Genomic DNA, 16,740 nt, shown 5'->3' with positions numbered 1-16,740 from the left:
CGTTGGACTGGAATGCGTGGTGATTATTGTCAACGATTGTTGAATAGATGCTATTACTGAGGTCCAGATCTTCAGTGACAAGCTCAACAAATGTTATATGTGCTATGGGGAATCTATTGATGCATATATATATATATGATTTATTTGTCATGGGTCACCCTGAAATGACGCAGACCACCTAGCCCTAACCAGTCTTTTTCTTCACCCCTCCACAAAGTACTAGTTTTAATTATTTTAAGTTATTACAAATACATTTGATCTACTCGGTAATTTATATATATATATATATATATATATAGTTTTTTTTATTATACATTTTTTTTGCATGGAAATTTACATCTATTATGGTGTATCTGGTATTATTTCTGGTGTACATGCTAAGATATTTGTCACTTTAATTCATAGTTCTTGAGATTTTGTTTTAATACCACCCCTCAGCTGCTTCCTGCGCATCCCACTAAACTAGTCTTGCTCTTCTGATCAGACGTCCAACGGGCCATGAAGTCTCCATCAAACTCCCGACAGCATTGAGCAGGTCACAGAGGGCCGGGCCTCTACAGACACGACAGCATTGAGCAGGTCACAGAGGGCCGGGCCTCTACAGACACGACAGCATTGAGCAGGTCACAGAGGGCCGGGCCTCTACAGACACGACAGCATTGAGCAGGTCACAGAGGGCCGGGCCTCTACAGACACGACAGCATTGAGCAGGTCACAGAGGGCCGGGCCTCAACGAGGGATCAACCCCCCGCTCCGATGTCATCATAATCAAACCTGTTTAAACCTGAACAGCTGGAAGAAAAGGACACCAACAACAGGAGAAAATTAACGAGAACATTTTTATTCTTCAGAAGAATGTAAAAAGTAGAGCAGGAGATCATGGGTCCAAAATAATGAAAAGCCGACAGAAGCAGAACATTGGGTGCATCTCAATGATTAGACTTGGCTCCCTCTCCTGGTCTCCTTCCCTTGTCTCCTTCCTTTATCGTCTTCGACACTGAAGGACTGGAAAAGAGGCAGCAGAGTCATATTCATTCTCATGCGTTTTCAGACCAGTGCAGATGAAGGAGAGGAGCCAAGGAGAGGAAGCCAGGTTAGACTATTGAGATACGGCCGTATACAGGTCAGGTCAGGTCAAGGTAACGCAGCTCAGTCCTTCCTGAGGGCCATGGTCTCCTCCTTGATGCCCTCCTTGGTGATGATGCAGATTCGGAGGGCGTCTCCGGTGTAAACGTCCCTCTCTGCTGCGGAGATGAAGACGTCTTTGACCAGCTGGAGGGCCTTCTCCTGGCTCAGAGGCAGGTGCTGCACGCCCTCCATGTTCTTGAAGCCAATCTGGTTGGACAGCGACAACAATCAACCACCCAATCAAAGACACAGTTGGGACGTGAAGTACAACTTCTTAACAGTGCATACAGATACATAACTGGCTTTCCACCACTGAGACTCCCCAATGAAAGCCTTAATCTAGGTCTGGGGGGGGGGGGGGGGGGGGTGTGTGAGTGTGTGTGTGTGTGTGTGTACCTGGTTGTCCAGCAGAGGCTGGAGCATGGCGCTGGCGGACCCCCCGGCCTTGTACGTGTCTCTCTGGTAGGATCCCACCGGGTCGAAACTGTACACCGCCCCCCGGCCTAAACATCAACAACAACAACACTGTCACCTTTCCATGTCATCCGTACATAACAGGGTCATACTAATGTCATGGTTGTGTCACACATACAGGCAGGTCATGCTTAGCTGACACATCGCACATGATAACCCCATCCTCCTTCCATAGACTGCACTCACCGGTTTTTATTAAATGAATGGAAAATGAATCACGTATTTAAGAACAATACTATTGGAGGTAGAAATCGTAGGACGGCTCATTGTAATGCATGGAATGAGATCAAAACATTCTTCATTCTGTTCCATTCATTACAATGAGGCCGTCCTCCGACTCCTCCCTCCCCCCCGGCCTCAAACGTACCCTCCTCGTGCAGACTCCTCCCCCCCCTGGCCTCCTCCAGCCTCAGACGGACCCTCCTCGTCCAGGCTCCTCCCTCCCCCGGCCCCCCCCAGCCTCAGACGGACCCTCCTCGTCCAGGCTCCTCCCTCCCCCGGCCCCCCCCAGCCTCAGACGGACCCTCCTCGTCCAGACTCCTCCCTCCCCCGCCCCCCCCAGCCTCAGACGGACCCTCCTCGACCAGACTCCTCCCTCCCCCGCCCCCCCCAGCCTCAGACGTACCCTCCTCGTCCAGACCCCCGATGATGTTGTAGACGTAGTAGGGGAAGAAACGCCGTCCGTACAGGATGGTGGACAGCATGGCTGCGATCGCACCACTCTTCATAGACTTGTTGTTGGAGTGCTTGTACATCTGAGGGACATTGACCACCATTATCATTATTATCATCATCATCATCATCATCATTGTTATTATCATCATTATTGACCACCATTATCATTATTATCATCATCATCATTGTTATTATCATAATCATTATCATTATTATCATCATCATCATCATTGTTATTATTATTATTATCATCATTATTATTAAACACTATTATTACACAACAAACACATTGATGTGAAATGACTTAATTAAGCCAAGTTCTGGACTAAATCACACTTTCAACTGAGGATTTGCTTTGAAGATGTTTAGTCCAGGGGCTTCATCTGTCGCTGGGAAACAGTCTAGAATGACCAGCCTGCCGACTGAAGTCAGATTGGGGAGGAGGAGTAACTCCCTCAGCACCTCCTCTACACAGTCCTATGGACAGATGGAGTCAGAGACTTCGTCATCTATGAAAATAAAAATGACCACGCCAAGAACTTTTCATCTACTGGAAGCGAATACTACGAAGCAAGCTTCCTGTCCATAGGACTGTATAGAGGATGATGCTTCCTGTCCATAGGACTGTATAGAGGATGATGCTTCCTGTCCATAGGACTGTATAGAGGATGATGCTTCCTGTCCATAGGACTGTATAGAGGATGATGCTTCCTGTCCATAGGACTGTATAGAGGATGATGCTACCTGTCCATAGGACTGTATAGAGGATGATGCTACCTGTCCATAGGACTGTATAGAGGATGATGCTACCTGTCCATAGGACTGTATAGAGGATGATGCTTCCTGTCCATAGGACTGTATAGAGGATGATGCTACCTGTCCATAGGACTGTATAGAGGATGATGCTTCCTGTCCATAGGACTGTATAGAGGATGATGCTACCTGTCCATAGGACTGTATAGAGGATGATGCTACCTGTCCATAGGACTGTATAGAGGATGATGCTTCCTGTCCATAGGACTGTATAGAGGATGATGCTACCTGTCCATAGGACTGTATAGAGGATGATGCTACCTGTCCATAGGACTGTATAGAGGATGATGCTTCCTGTCCATAGGACTGTATAGAGGATGATGCTACCTGTCCATAGGACTGTATAGAGGATGATGCTTCCTGTCCATAGGACTGTATAGAGGATGATGCTACCTGTCCATAGGACTGTATAGAGGATGATGCTTCCTGTCTAACTGTGTCCCAACGTGTGGTGAGGGGAGATGACAGGAAGAGGAGGGGCCATGACAGAGGAAGAGGAGGGGCCATGATGACCTCACCTTTAGTCTGGCATCAATGATTTTGGTCAGAGTCAGGCAGTCGCCATGGAAACCACTGCAGCCAATCACCGTGGTGTCTGTCCTGTGGGAGGTGAAACAGCACAACATCACTCCATTGTTCCTACATTACCTGATATGTCTGTGTGTGTGTGTATTAATGGCATTAAGAGGCTTGACATAAACCTCTCATAACAGTGACACAAACACTATCAAAGGTCCACTCTGTCACATTTCACAACCGGCCGATCGAACGGTAGACTTACAACTTGTAACATTTCGGGGAGTCCCGGCTGTGGATGGAGTATCCCTCACTGAGACGGGTGTCTGAGGCCACGATGGCGAAGTCTTCACCTGCAACAGCGAGCACCGTCCTGGACACACGGAACGGGGTTTAGTACAATAACACACGGAACGGGGTTTAGTTAGTACAATAACACACGGAACGGGGTTTAGTTAGTACAATAACACACGGAACGGACTTTAGTTAGTACAATAACACACGGAACGGGGTTTAGTTAGTACAATAACACACGGAACGGGGTTTAGTTAGTACAATAACACACGGAACGGACTTCAGTACAATAACACACGGAACGGACTTTAGTTAGTACAATAACACACGGAACGGGGTTTAGTTAGTACAATAACACACGGAACGGGGTTTAGTTAGTACAATAACACACGGAACGGACTTTAGTTAGTACAATAACACACGGAACGGACTTTAGTTAGTACAATAACACACGGAACGGGGTTTAGTACAATAACACACGGAACGGACTTTAGTTAGTACAATAACACACGGAACGGGGTTTAGTTAGTACAATAACACACGGAACGGGGTTTAGTTAGTACAATAACACACGGAACGGGGTTTAGTTAGTACAATAACACACGGAACGGGGTTTAGTTAGTACAATAACACACGGAACGGGGTTTAGTTAGTACAATAACACACGGAACGGGGTTTAGTTAGTACAATAACACACGGAACGGGGTTTAGTTAGTACAATAACACACGGAACGGGGTTTAGTTAGTACAATAACACACGGAACGGGGTTTAGTACAATAACACACGGAACGGACTTTAGTACAATAACACACGGAACGGGGTTTAGTACAATAACACACGGAACGGACTTTAGTACAATAACACACGGAACGGACTTTAGTACAATAACACACGGAACGGGGTTTAGTACAATAACACACGGCTGAACACGGACAGGTGACTGTGCTCCACACAGCCAGCTAGCTTCAGTAGCTAGACAGCTAACTGAAAGCGAAAGCAATTGGAGTTGGCTTTTATCAAGTAATTAGCTCCACAAAGGACTAGTGTCTTAAGTCGTTTGTGTGCAATAAACCACATACAGGTAACAACATATAACGACAGTCAACCTTTGTTCAGTCAACTGCCCAGATCAGATCCTGTTCAACAGCAGCGCGCATCACATCAGCTAGCTAGCTAACGTTAGCCGACTATTAGTAAGCATTATAGTTAGCCAGATATCATTCCATATTTACCCTCCATTGAAGGAGTAAGGTGAAAAGCGGTGCTCTACTGGTCCAGTGTAGTGATACTCCTTCATTTTGCCGTTTTCTCCGTAGATCTGTGAGGACATCATCATCCCGTCGCTGTCAGAAACCCTCAACGAGCCGCAGAAAAGTCGCTGTCTCACCGCAATATGGCGGCCGGATGTCCCTGTCCTCCTCCGGAGGCTGCGCTCTGCCGCCCCTCCCGGCCGGGCCGAACGCCGCAGCCTCCTTCAACAATAGGTGCGGTTGATTTGTACGCCGGGCTATCCCTAAAAACCCTCGGGTGGCGTCTAATGTGGTCACACATATCGACAATTAAAGTAAAACGAATTAAATCAAATACATCAGAAACAGAATTTCTGAAAAGCCGTCTCAAAATAATGAGTAGAGAATGGCACTCTACTGTTTGCCTGTGATGTCAATGGCTGCGGTAACATATTAACTTTAATAATAAATAACTTTAAAAATTAATAAATCCCATAATGATAAGCCAAATGACAGGGTACTAGCATTATAGTTTTATTTCAAGCCGAAAATGGGTTCGTTTGTCAAAGTATCATAGCAGAGCGTCATAGCAGAGCGACCCCCCCCCCCCCCCACACACACACACACACACACACACACACACACACACACACACACACACACACACACACGCGCGCGCGCACCACTCCGCCTACCCAAGGACAAACACACCGGCGTCACCTACAGACCGAATCAAGCGCACCCCGACCTCCTAGTGCGCGTCTGGCTAGCCAGCTAGTAACCAAACATGGCTACGCTTCTCCCTCCGAGACCCTGCGACAGCAACCCTGCGACCCCCGGATCTCAGTCCCTGAAGGTGAGCTCGGCAGCGGCAGGTCCACACAACAGCTGACCAGATGTGTAAGAAAGCCGTTTTAGCCAGCTAGCCAGGTTCAGTAGCGGATAGCTGGCTAGGTCAGCGGCAGCACCGGCGTCCATTGTTTCATTCAGCCGCCGTTATTACGCGGTAACGTTGCTCCGTTCGTCTGCGGACCGCGGCCGGCCGGACCGGGACCCCGTCTGTGGGTTTCGCTGCTGTCAGTTGTTTCTAACTTCCCTTGGATTGTGTCCACGGACGTCTCCTAGCATCTCCACGCTGATTAGCCAGTCAGTCTGTGGCTGTTGGTGTGTTCAGCCAGAAGTGTGTTCCCTGCCGTCTGCTGTCCGTTATTACGGCCGTAGTTGAGCCGTTTGTTGTCCGTTATTACGGCCGTAGTTGAGCTGTCTGTGGTTTCTCTCTGTAGGACGACACAGAGGAAGTTTCCAATGATGGGAGTCAGGCGCCGAAGAGGCGGAGGATGGGTTCAGGGGACAGCTCCAGAAGCTGCGACACCTCCAGCCAGGACCTGGGGTAAGGCTGCCCGCCCGGGTGGACCGTCTATGGGGACCAACATCACCTACACAGATCTGCTGTGATAACCCTAACCTCTGATCATACACACACACACACACACACACACACAAAATAGCACCAACATATCTAGGGTGACCAGGTAAGCCTGCCTCCTTCCTTGAACGTGTGTGTGTGTGTGTTTTTCCCTCCCAGCCCCACGTACTTCCCTGCTGAGAACCTGACGGAGTACAAGTGGCCGTCTGATGACAGTGAGTACTACATGCTCCAGGAACAGGTCAGCGAGTACCTGGGTGTCACCTCCTTCAAGAGGAAATATCCAGGTGAGCCCCCCTCAAAGCCCCCCTGTTGAAAGGTGTTGTTGTGTTTGTGCATATATTCATATTCATATTCAGAAATAGCTCTCCATTGAATGCAGATACAGGCCTATTCCCGGGTGTTTTGCAACACATGTTGTATATGGTGGAGAGGATCTGTCCATTGTGTGACGATACTAATATAGAATAGAAGAATAGAAGAATAGAAGTGATGTGTAGGAGGAGGTAGATTACCCAGTACTGAACAGTGCTGAGATGTCAATGAAATCACATGTTAATGGTCATTTACACCACATACAGGATACAATGTCATGAAATTCTTTAGGAAAAGCAGCTCCTCAACAATGTAACAATCAGACAATATCAATATCAATGTGCAGTGAAATGTCATAATAATGACAACATGAGGAAACAATAATAATAGCGAAACAATGTAGACAGCGTACGGAGTAAAGAGGACATTTCCATAGTGTGACTTTGTGATGTGTGAGGGTATTTAAATAGCAGTGCTCTGATGGACCTCTGGAACCTGTCCCTGTGCTCCGGTCTGCAGATCTGGAGAGGAGAGACCTCTCCCACAAGGAGAAGCTGTATCTGAGAGAGCAGAACGTGATCACAGAGACGCAGTGCACCCTGGGTAAGAAACGCTACACTCTCACAACCTCTGACATGGCCTGGAGTCTGCGATCATAGCCTCATACCCCCAGGTAGAGTGGGGGTTCATAACCAGGTAGAGTGGGGGTTCATAACCAGGTAGAGTGGGGGTTCATAACCAGGTAGAGTGGGGGTTCATAGTACCACCAGGTAGAGTGGGGGTTCATAGCCTCCACTGGACCCAGTCACCTATAGGAGTTGTTTGACTCCTGGTGTCATATTCAGAACTAATCACTGACCTTTCTCTCCATCTGCAGGCCTGACTGCCCTACGGAGCGATGAGGTCATCGACCTGATGATCAAGGAGTACCCGGCCAAACACGCAGAGTATTCTGTCATACTCCAGGAGAGGGAGCGCCAGAGGATAGCAAAAGAGTACTCTGTAAGTACCTCAGCCCTGTCTGTAGAGCTGTCTGTAAGTCCCGCAGCCCTGTCTGTAGAGCTGTCTGTAAGTTCCTCAGCCTGTCTGTAGAGCTGTAGTCTGTAAGTTCCTCAGCCTGTCTGTAGAGCTGTAGTCTGTAAGTTCCTCAGCCCTGTCTGTAGAGCTGTCTGTAAGTTCCTCAGCCCTGTCTGTAGAGCTGTAGTCTGTAAGTACCTCAGCCCTGTCTGTAGAGCTGTAGTCTGTAAGTTCCTCAGCCTGTCTGTAGAGCTACAGTCTGTAAGTTCCTCAGCCCTGTCTGTAGAGCTGTAGTCTGTAAGTTCCTCAGCCTGTCTGTAGAGCTGTAGTCTGTAAGTACCTCAGCCCTGTCTGTAGAGCTGTAGTCTGTAAGTTCCTCAGCCTGTCTGTAGAGCTGTAGTCTGTAAGTACCTCAGCCTGTCTGTAGAGCTGTAGTCTGTAAGTACCTCAGCCCTGTCTGTAGAGCTGTAGTCTGTAAGTTCCTCAGCCCTGTCTGTAGAGCTGTAGTCTGTAAGTACCTCAGCCCTGTCTGTAGAGCTGTAGTCTGTAAGTTCCTCAGCCTGTCTGTAGAGTACTCTGTAAGTTCCTCAGCCCTGTCTGTAGAGCTGTAGTCTGTAAGAACCTCAACCTGTAATTCCTGTATCACCACATCATGGGAGTCATTGAGCCGTAGAGCCGAAGCGATGAGTTATCTGTGAGTGTCTGCTGGTTCTTTAGAGGACGCCACAACAAAACAATGAAATTCAGAATGAAAACATGTCTGTTGTGTTTTATATTATTTTAAGAAATGTAGTCCTAGGATAGTACATATCTGAAGCACGTTAGACAGTTATGTCCCCCCCCCCCCACGGTAGTAGTGAGTACATGAGTAGTTGCCATGGTTACCCTGCACCGTAGTAAAGTGTTTTCTGATTGGTCCCCCAGAAGATGCAGCAGCAGAACCCTCAGAAGGTGGAGGCCAGCAAGGTGCCAGAGTACATCAAGAAGGCGGCCAAGAAGGCGGCGGAGTTCAACAGCAACTTCAACAGGGAGCGCATGGAGGAGAGGAGGGCCTACTTCGACCTGCAGACACACGTAACAGAACCCCACATCCTGAATGAACATGCATATGATAGTCCTTCTTATTTATTTATTTGTGTGTGTGTGTATGTGAGACTTGCCTTGTACGTCTTGCCCATTCTTCAAGACTTATGAGTTTGTTGTTTGATTCCTGCCCCCCCCCCCCCAGATCATCCAGGTCCCCCAGGGCAGGTACAAGGTGCTCCCCCCAGAGAGGACTAAGACCGGGCCCTACCCTGTGGCCCTGATCCCTGGCCAGTTCCAGGACTATTATAAGAGGTAGGGCTCACAGGCTGCTACACACCCCACCGCTCACAGGCTGCTACACACCCCACCGCTCACAGGCTGCTACACACCCCACTGCTCACAGGCTGCTACACACCCCACTGCTCACAGGCTGCTACACACCCCACTGCTCACAGGCTGCTACACACCCCACAGGCTGCTACACACCCCACTGCAGCTGAGCAGGAAGTCTCCTCACACTCAGGATCAACGCTACATTGTGATTTATAGTCTTCCGCTCAATAAAGTATCTATCTATCTATCTATCTACTGTATCTATCTATCTATCTATTTATCTATCTATCTATCTATCTATCTAAGACCTTCAACAGAGTGTTCAGAGAACACGTAGATGTTTCATCATCTTTCTGTGGCCCAGGACCAGACACAACCCTAACCCTAACACAGGACCAGACACAACCCTAACCCTAACCCTAACCCAGGACCAGACACAACCCTAACCCTAACCCTAACCCTAACCCAGGACCAGACACAACCCTAACCCTAACCCAGGACCAGACACAACCCTAACCCTAACCCTAACACAGGACCAGACACAACCCTAACCCTAACCCTAACCCAGGACCAGACACAACCCTAACCCTAACACAGGACCAGACACAACCCTAACCCTAACCCTAACCCAGGACCAGACACAACCCTAACCCTAACCCTAACCCTAACCCAGGACCAGACACAACCCTAACCCTAACCCTAACCCAGGACCAGACACAACCCTAACCCTAACCCTAACCCAGGACCAGACACAACCCTAACCCAGACATGGAGGTGGTTGCCTGTGCTCAGTCCTCAGTCCTCGCAGATCAGCCACAGGAGCACTGATCTGACTTTACCTGATCTGACTTTACCTGATCTGACTTTACCTGATCTAACTTTACCTGATCTAACTTTACCTGATCTAACTTTACCTGATCTGACTTTACCTGATCTGACTTTACCTGATCTAACTTTACCTGATCTAACTTTACCTGATCTAACTTTACCTGATCTGACTTTACCTGATCTAACTTTACCTGATCTGACTTTACCTGATCTGACTTTACCTGATCTGACTTTACCTGATCTAACTTTACCTGATCTGACTTTACCTGATCTAACTTTACCTGATCTAACTTTACCTGATCTAACTTTACCTTATCTAACTTTACCTGATCTATCCTTCCTTTTAAAAAGCTCACTATTTTACCTGGAGATCAACTCAATTCTCCTGACGTTCAGTGTTGACGTGTTCAGTGTTGACGTGTTCAGTGTTGACGTGTTCAGTGTTGACGTTCAGTGTTGACGTGTCCAGTGTTGACGTGTCCAGTGTTGACGTGTTCAGTGTTGACGTGTTGACGTGTTCAGTGTTGACGTTCAGTGTTGACGTGTCCAGTGTTGACGTGTCCAGTGTTGACGTTCAGTGTTGACGTGTTCAGTGTTGACGTGTTCAGTGTTGACGTGTCCAGTGTTGACGTGTTCAGTGTTGACGTGTCCAGTGTTGACGTGTCCAGTGTTGACGTGTTCAGTGTTGACGTGTCCAGTGTTGACGTTCAGTGTTGATGTGTTCAGTGTTGACGTGTCCAGTGTTGACGTGTTCAGTGTTGACGTGTTCAGTGTTGACGTGTCCAGTGTTGACGTGTCCAGTGTTGACGTGTCCAGTGTTGACGTTCAGTGTTGACGTGTGGTCTGTCTTTAGGTACTCTCCTAACGAGCTTCGCTACCTCCCTCTGAACACGGCGTTGTTTGAGCCCCCCCTGGACCCCGAGCTGCCCGCCCTGGACAGCGACGGAGACTCTGACGACCCCGAGGACGCCAAGACGGAGGACGGCAAGAAGACCAAACCCTCCTCAGTAAGACACGCCTCCCAGAGCAGACACGCCTCCCAGAGCAGACACGCCTCCCAGAGCAGACACACACACACACACACACAGACACACACACACACACACCCTGCCAACCGTGCGTTGTCTCTGCAGGACAGTTCGTCCAGTAACACGTCAGACGGGGACAGCCAGGACGGAGGCGTGGCCCAGACCAAGGGCAAGGCTCCGCCCCCCCCCCGCCCCGGAGCACACAAACCTGCCCCCGGGTACAAGGTAGAAGACAAAAGCCCCTGACTCTGACTCCTCCATCCAACAGCACTCTCCTCCCCCTCCCCCTCCTCCTCCTCCCCCCCCCTCCCCCTCCTCCTCCTCCTCCTCCTCCTCCTCTCTGCCCTCCGTCACTCTCTTCTCCAGCTTCTACAGCAGAGGAACACCTCCTCTCCTCTGTCCCCCCACCGCCCCGACCCCGGCACACACACACACACACACACACACACAGATACACACACAGATACACACACACGCACGCACATACACACACACACACACACACAGATAAACACACACACAGATACACACACACACACAGATACAGATCCACACACATATATGCCAACTCACACACATATATATTCTCACACACACACACACACACACACACACTCTGGGACTCTCTACTGCCACGGTGGTCCAGTGGTCTCCTCCACCTCCCTGTCCTCACCTCAGACTTTACAGCAATAACAGCGTTCGGAGCACTAGTTCTGTTTCCCCGGGCCTTTCTCCCGCTCTGCACTTTTGGTTTGGTTCCTAAAGACTGGTTGATGTTCTGACCCGGGTTCCATGAATGTGTTAATATACCTCTCCTCTGCCCACTCGTCAACAGACTCTTTAGACCAGTGAGCAGATCTATCTGGCTGCTAGATTCTTTGTTTTAAGAATATCTCTTGTTTTTGGTTCTGATACAGAGTTTATAAGCGACATTAATAAATGTTATCTAGTGGTAGCACTTAAGTACAGAGTTAACACTAAAATGTGTGAGAGTTTCTAATGTAAGTTGGTATGTTTAAGTGTATATTAGTAATGCTCCTTCTGGTTTCCATGACGTTTTCCTGTGTCGTTATTTGATGGTCATGCAACGGTTGTTTGGTATAAACAGGTTGTTGTTGTTGTTGTTTGTTTGTTTGTTTGTTTGTTGTGAGATTGGTCAACACATCGTCAGTGTCCCACACCGCCGAGGCTTCCTGTCAGCCATCTTACCTTCCGTTGCCTCTTCTCTTCCTGCTTCCCATCAACCCCTAGCAGACCACCTTTTGAACTCCCAGTCCCCCAAAACACATTCTATTATTTACCAGCAGGGGGCGCTCATAAGAGTAAAACATGGGCTTCATTGGAGATTTCCCCAAAAAATGGCTTTCTAAAATGATTTCTAGATATAAAAACTTGTTTCCAAGCACAGTACATATACATGGTTAATGAGGCAAATACAACCTGTTCACAATTCCGGTTAGTCAGGAATTGGTCAGAAAGCTATGATCCAATATTGAGCATAACACTATGATCCTATATTGAGCATAATGTTAGCACTTTTTGCAATCAAAAGTCTGGTCCTACATAGAAACTAAAGTCTGTTAAAATGACATTTTGAAATTATGAAAATTAAAAATCAGGTAAGGCAGGCTGAATACATTTAGCTGCTTTACTACAATGGCTATGTCATACAGATGGATAGTGGAGTCAGGCCCAGGTATTCATGAAGTGATTGAGCTGAGGTTCTGTCACCTGAGGTTCTGTCACCTGAGGTTCTATTACCTGAGGTTCTGTCACCTGAAGTTCTATTACCTGAGGTTCTGTCACCTGAGGTTCTGTCACCTGAGGTTCTATTACCTGAGGTTCTGTCACCTGAAGTTCTATTACCTGAGGTTCTGTCACCTGAGGTTCTATTACTTGAGGTTCTATTACCTGAGGTTCTGTCACCTGAGGTTCTATTACCTGAGGTTCTGTCACCTGAGGTTCTGTCACCTGAGGTTCCGTCACCTGAGGTTCTGCTACCTGAGATTCTGCTACCTGAGGTTCTGTTACCTGAGGTTCTGTGTCTGATCTGTCTGATTTGAGTCCAATGACTTCAACATGTCACCCCTGGCCTGGCCTGGCCACACACCTGGATGTAGCTGTCTCTGTCTACACAGTCACTCCCACCACAGAACCAAACCCAGCTGGACCAGAGCAGACCTCTATAGTGAGACTAGTGGTCTTAGAGCAGACCTCTATAGTGAGACTAGTGGTCTTAGAGCAGACCTCTATAGTCAGACTAGTGGTCTTAGAGCAGACCTCTATAGTGAGACTAGTGGTCTTAGAGCAGACCTCTATAGTGAGACTAGTGGTCTTAGAGCAGACCTCTATAGTCAGACTAGTGGTCTTAGAGCAGACCTCTATAGTGAGACTAGTGGTCTTAGAGCAGACCTCTATAGTGAGACTAGTGGTCTTAGAGCAGACCTCTATAGTCAGACTAGTGGTCTTAGAGCAGACCTCTATAGTGAGACTAGTGGTCTTAGAGCAGACCTCTATAGTGAGACTAGTGGTCTTAGAGCAGACCTCTATAGTGAGACTAGTGGTCTTAGAGCAGACCTCTATAGTGAGACTAGTGGTCTTAGAGCAGACCTCTATAGTGAGACTAGTGGTCTTAGAGCAGACCTCTATAGTGAGACTAGTGGTCTTAGAGCAGACCTCTATAGTCAGACTAGTGGTCTTAGAGCAGACCTCTATAGTGAGACTAGTGGTCTTAGAGCAGACCTCTATAGTCGGTTATCCAGATCTGTTGCCAGGCCATCAGCCCCCCCCCTCCTGCTTAACTGTCACCTCAGTGTTGGATACCTCTCCTCCTCTCCTCCTGTCCTCTCCTGTCCTCTCTTCACTGACCTGAACACCTGAACACCTGAACATGCTGTTATTAACATGCCTGTGTGTGTCTCCTCTAGTCCCCTAACCCCTAACCCTGGCCTAGCTGTCCTCCCACCACACCGGCTCCCATAGGAGGCCAGCCAGGCCAGGGCTAATCTCTCTCTCTCTCTGTCTCTCTCTGCAACTCTCTTTGTTTTGTTCACTGTTTAATCTAATCTAATTTAATCAGATGATCTTTTATGTAGGAAATCTTTGATATGTCCGTATATTTGGACACCTGACCACAGTTCTGCATTGAAATAAAGATTTCAACCCAACAGACGATGATGTCAGAGAGGTGTGTTGACTGTTAGCATGGCACCGTGTGCCAGTCCAGCTGTGCCCCAGCGAGGTGTGGGACCCCCCCCCCCAGCGGGGTGTGTTGTAGGTTAGGGCGTATGAGACACCCTGATATCTACCATGTGCTGTTTTTGGACCATGTATTGTTTTGTTTCACAGATGAAACTGTGAGTGTAAGTTACATTTCTCATCATTCTAGAACCCAGGGGACAGATTAAACTGCACCAAACATGATCGGATCTGTTGAGAATGGAATTATTGTACACACCCACAGAGCCCTGCAGAAGGAAAGGGACAGGGAAGCATTTCTTCTTCCAGCTCTACACTCCAAGAGTACAGATTCCACCATTAGGTATCAGATATTGGTTCCACCATTATGAAATTACACCACTTTTTATCTGTAGTCCCCAGTCTCAGGGTACCCAAAAGTAATGGGACAGTGTCGAGGTAAAAGAAGACTAAATGCTGCACTGTCCCAATACTTCCGCCGGGCTCTGTTGTATAAACAAGGACTAAGTTTACTGGGTCTCCTACACATGGGCTGATTGGACAGAACAACCAGACGTTTGTCTGCCTCTGCTGTTCAGGAGGAGTGTGTGAGGTGATTCAGGGTGTGTCTGATGAGGTGTGTGTGTGTGTGTGTGTGTGTGTGTGTGTGTGTGTGTGTGTGTTGCTGTGTGTGTGTTGCTGTGTGTGTGTTGCTGTGTGTGTGTTGCTGTGTGTGTGTGTGTGTGTTGCTGTGTGTGTGTGTTGCTGTGTGTTGACGAGGTGTTCTGCCCCCAGCCTAAGGTCATTCCCAGTGCGATATGTGGCATATGCCAGAAGGGTAGAGAGGCCAACCGGAGGAGCAGGCCAGAGGCCCTCATACACTGCTCTCAATGCCAGAACAGCGGTGAGTCCACACTCACTCACACTCACACTCACACTCACACTCACACACTCACACACACACACACACACACACACACTCACTCACTCACACACCTACAAACACACGGTCTAGGAAGGGGGGTTGGGGGGGATGGGGTTTGTGTGTGTGTGTGTGTGTGTGTGTGTGTGTGTGTGTGTTGGGAATTGTGTGTTAGGAGTCCTGTCAGCGATGCCCTATGAGTGTGTGTGACCTGTGTGTGTGACCTGTGTGTGTGACCTGTGTGTGTGACCTGTGTGTGTGACCTGTGTGTGTGGCCTGTGTGTGTGGCCTGTGTGTGTGGCCTGTGTGTGTGGCCTGTGTGTGTGTGTGTGACCTGTGTGTGTGTGTGTGTGTGTGTGTGTGTGTGTGTGACCTGTGTGTGTGTGACCTGTGTGTGTGACCTGTGTGTGTGACCTGTGTGTGTGACCTGTGTGTGTGACCTGTGTGTGTGTGTGTGTGTGTGTGTGTGTGTGTGTGTGTGTGTGTGTGTGTGTGTGTGCGTGCGTGCAGGGCACCCGTCCTGCCTGGATATGAGTGAGGCCCTGGTGGTCCTGATCCAGACGTACCCCTGGCAGTGTATGGAGTGTAAGACCTGCACCGTGTGTGAGCAGCCGCACCACGAGGACGAGATGATGTTCTGTGATCAGTGTGACCGCGGGTTCCACACCTTCTGCGTCGGCCTGGACTCCATCCCACTGGGTGAGCACACACACCATACACACACACACACACACACCATACACCATACACACACCACACACACACACACACACACACACACACACACACACTAATGTCCAACTCACTCACGCTCACACATACAAACTCACTCACACACACACTCACACTCACACACACTAATGTCCTCCCCCCGTCAGGTCTGTGGGTGTGTGAGTGCTGCAACAAGGAACTGTTGACCCCCAAGAAGAAAGGCGGCAAGAAACCCCCCAAAAAGAAAACCCCCAAATCTGCTCCCAAATAGACCCTCCACCTGGAGACCGCTCCCAAATAGACCCTCCACCTGGAGACCCTCCACCTGGAGACCGCTCCCAAATAGACCCTCCACCTGGAGACCGCTCCCAAATAGACCCTCCACCTGGAGACCCTCCACCTGGAGACCGCTCCCAAATAGACCCTCCACCTGGAGACCCTCCACCTGGAGACCGCTCCCATCAGCTGATCCACTGTCATGAATGATCATGTTTTGATTTGATTTAGAGATGTTTTGATACGTTTTCAGGTTTTGATACATTTTTCTACTTTTGTATCATGTTAATATGATCTATTTCGCTGTGTATCATGATAAGATAAAGTTATGTAATGATGTAAATATGGATTTAATTTTGTCTCGATTGGATTTGGAATGTCAATGCCACTGAAGTTTTGTTTTTGTCATTAAAAGCTTGTTTAAACTCTGGAGACGCCATAAAGCTTTATACAGTGTCTGTTACCTGCTGGTCGACTGCCCCCTCTGGACCGGGGTGGTACTGTCAAACCCAGCGGGTTCTCTACCCACCCTGGTAACAGGGAGTAGATGA

The 16,740-nt window shown here is 48.5% G+C and overlaps 2 protein-coding genes across 2 annotated transcripts; one reads left to right on the top strand and one right to left on the bottom strand.

Moving 5' to 3' along the window:
- Positions 1-820: 820 nt before the first annotated feature.
- psmb1 (proteasome 20S subunit beta 1) lies at positions 821-5,301 on the bottom strand. The gene is made up of 6 exons (XM_083672432.1): positions 5,134-5,301; positions 3,872-3,979; positions 3,609-3,690; positions 2,228-2,357; positions 1,525-1,631; positions 821-1,335 (listed from the first exon to the last, which is right to left on the bottom strand). Exons 1-6 carry the CDS (start codon positions 5,235-5,237, stop codon positions 1,150-1,152), a joined length of 717 nt encoding a protein of 238 aa, XP_083528558.1. The 5' UTR covers positions 5,238-5,301; the 3' UTR covers positions 821-1,149.
- A 556-nt stretch (positions 5,302-5,857) lies between these two features.
- Positions 5,858-16,367, top strand: phf10 (PHD finger protein 10). The gene is made up of 12 exons (XM_083672423.1): positions 5,858-5,986; positions 6,414-6,520; positions 6,716-6,843; positions 7,391-7,474; positions 7,749-7,873; positions 8,813-8,962; positions 9,117-9,226; positions 10,929-11,082; positions 11,209-11,328; positions 15,076-15,184; positions 15,713-15,901; positions 16,081-16,367. The coding sequence occupies exons 1-12, from the start codon at positions 5,918-5,920 to the stop codon at positions 16,182-16,184; spliced, it is 1,449 nt and encodes a 482-aa protein (XP_083528549.1). The 5' UTR covers positions 5,858-5,917; the 3' UTR covers positions 16,185-16,367.
- Positions 16,368-16,740: the final 373 nt, after the last annotated feature.

Source organism: Argentina silus (genome assembly GCF_951799395.1).
Source record: "Argentina silus genome assembly, chromosome: 6".
In the NCBI taxonomy this organism is placed as follows: domain Eukaryota; kingdom Metazoa; phylum Chordata; class Actinopteri; order Argentiniformes; family Argentinidae; genus Argentina; species Argentina silus.
This window is presented reverse-complemented; position numbering and strand designations above follow the sequence as displayed.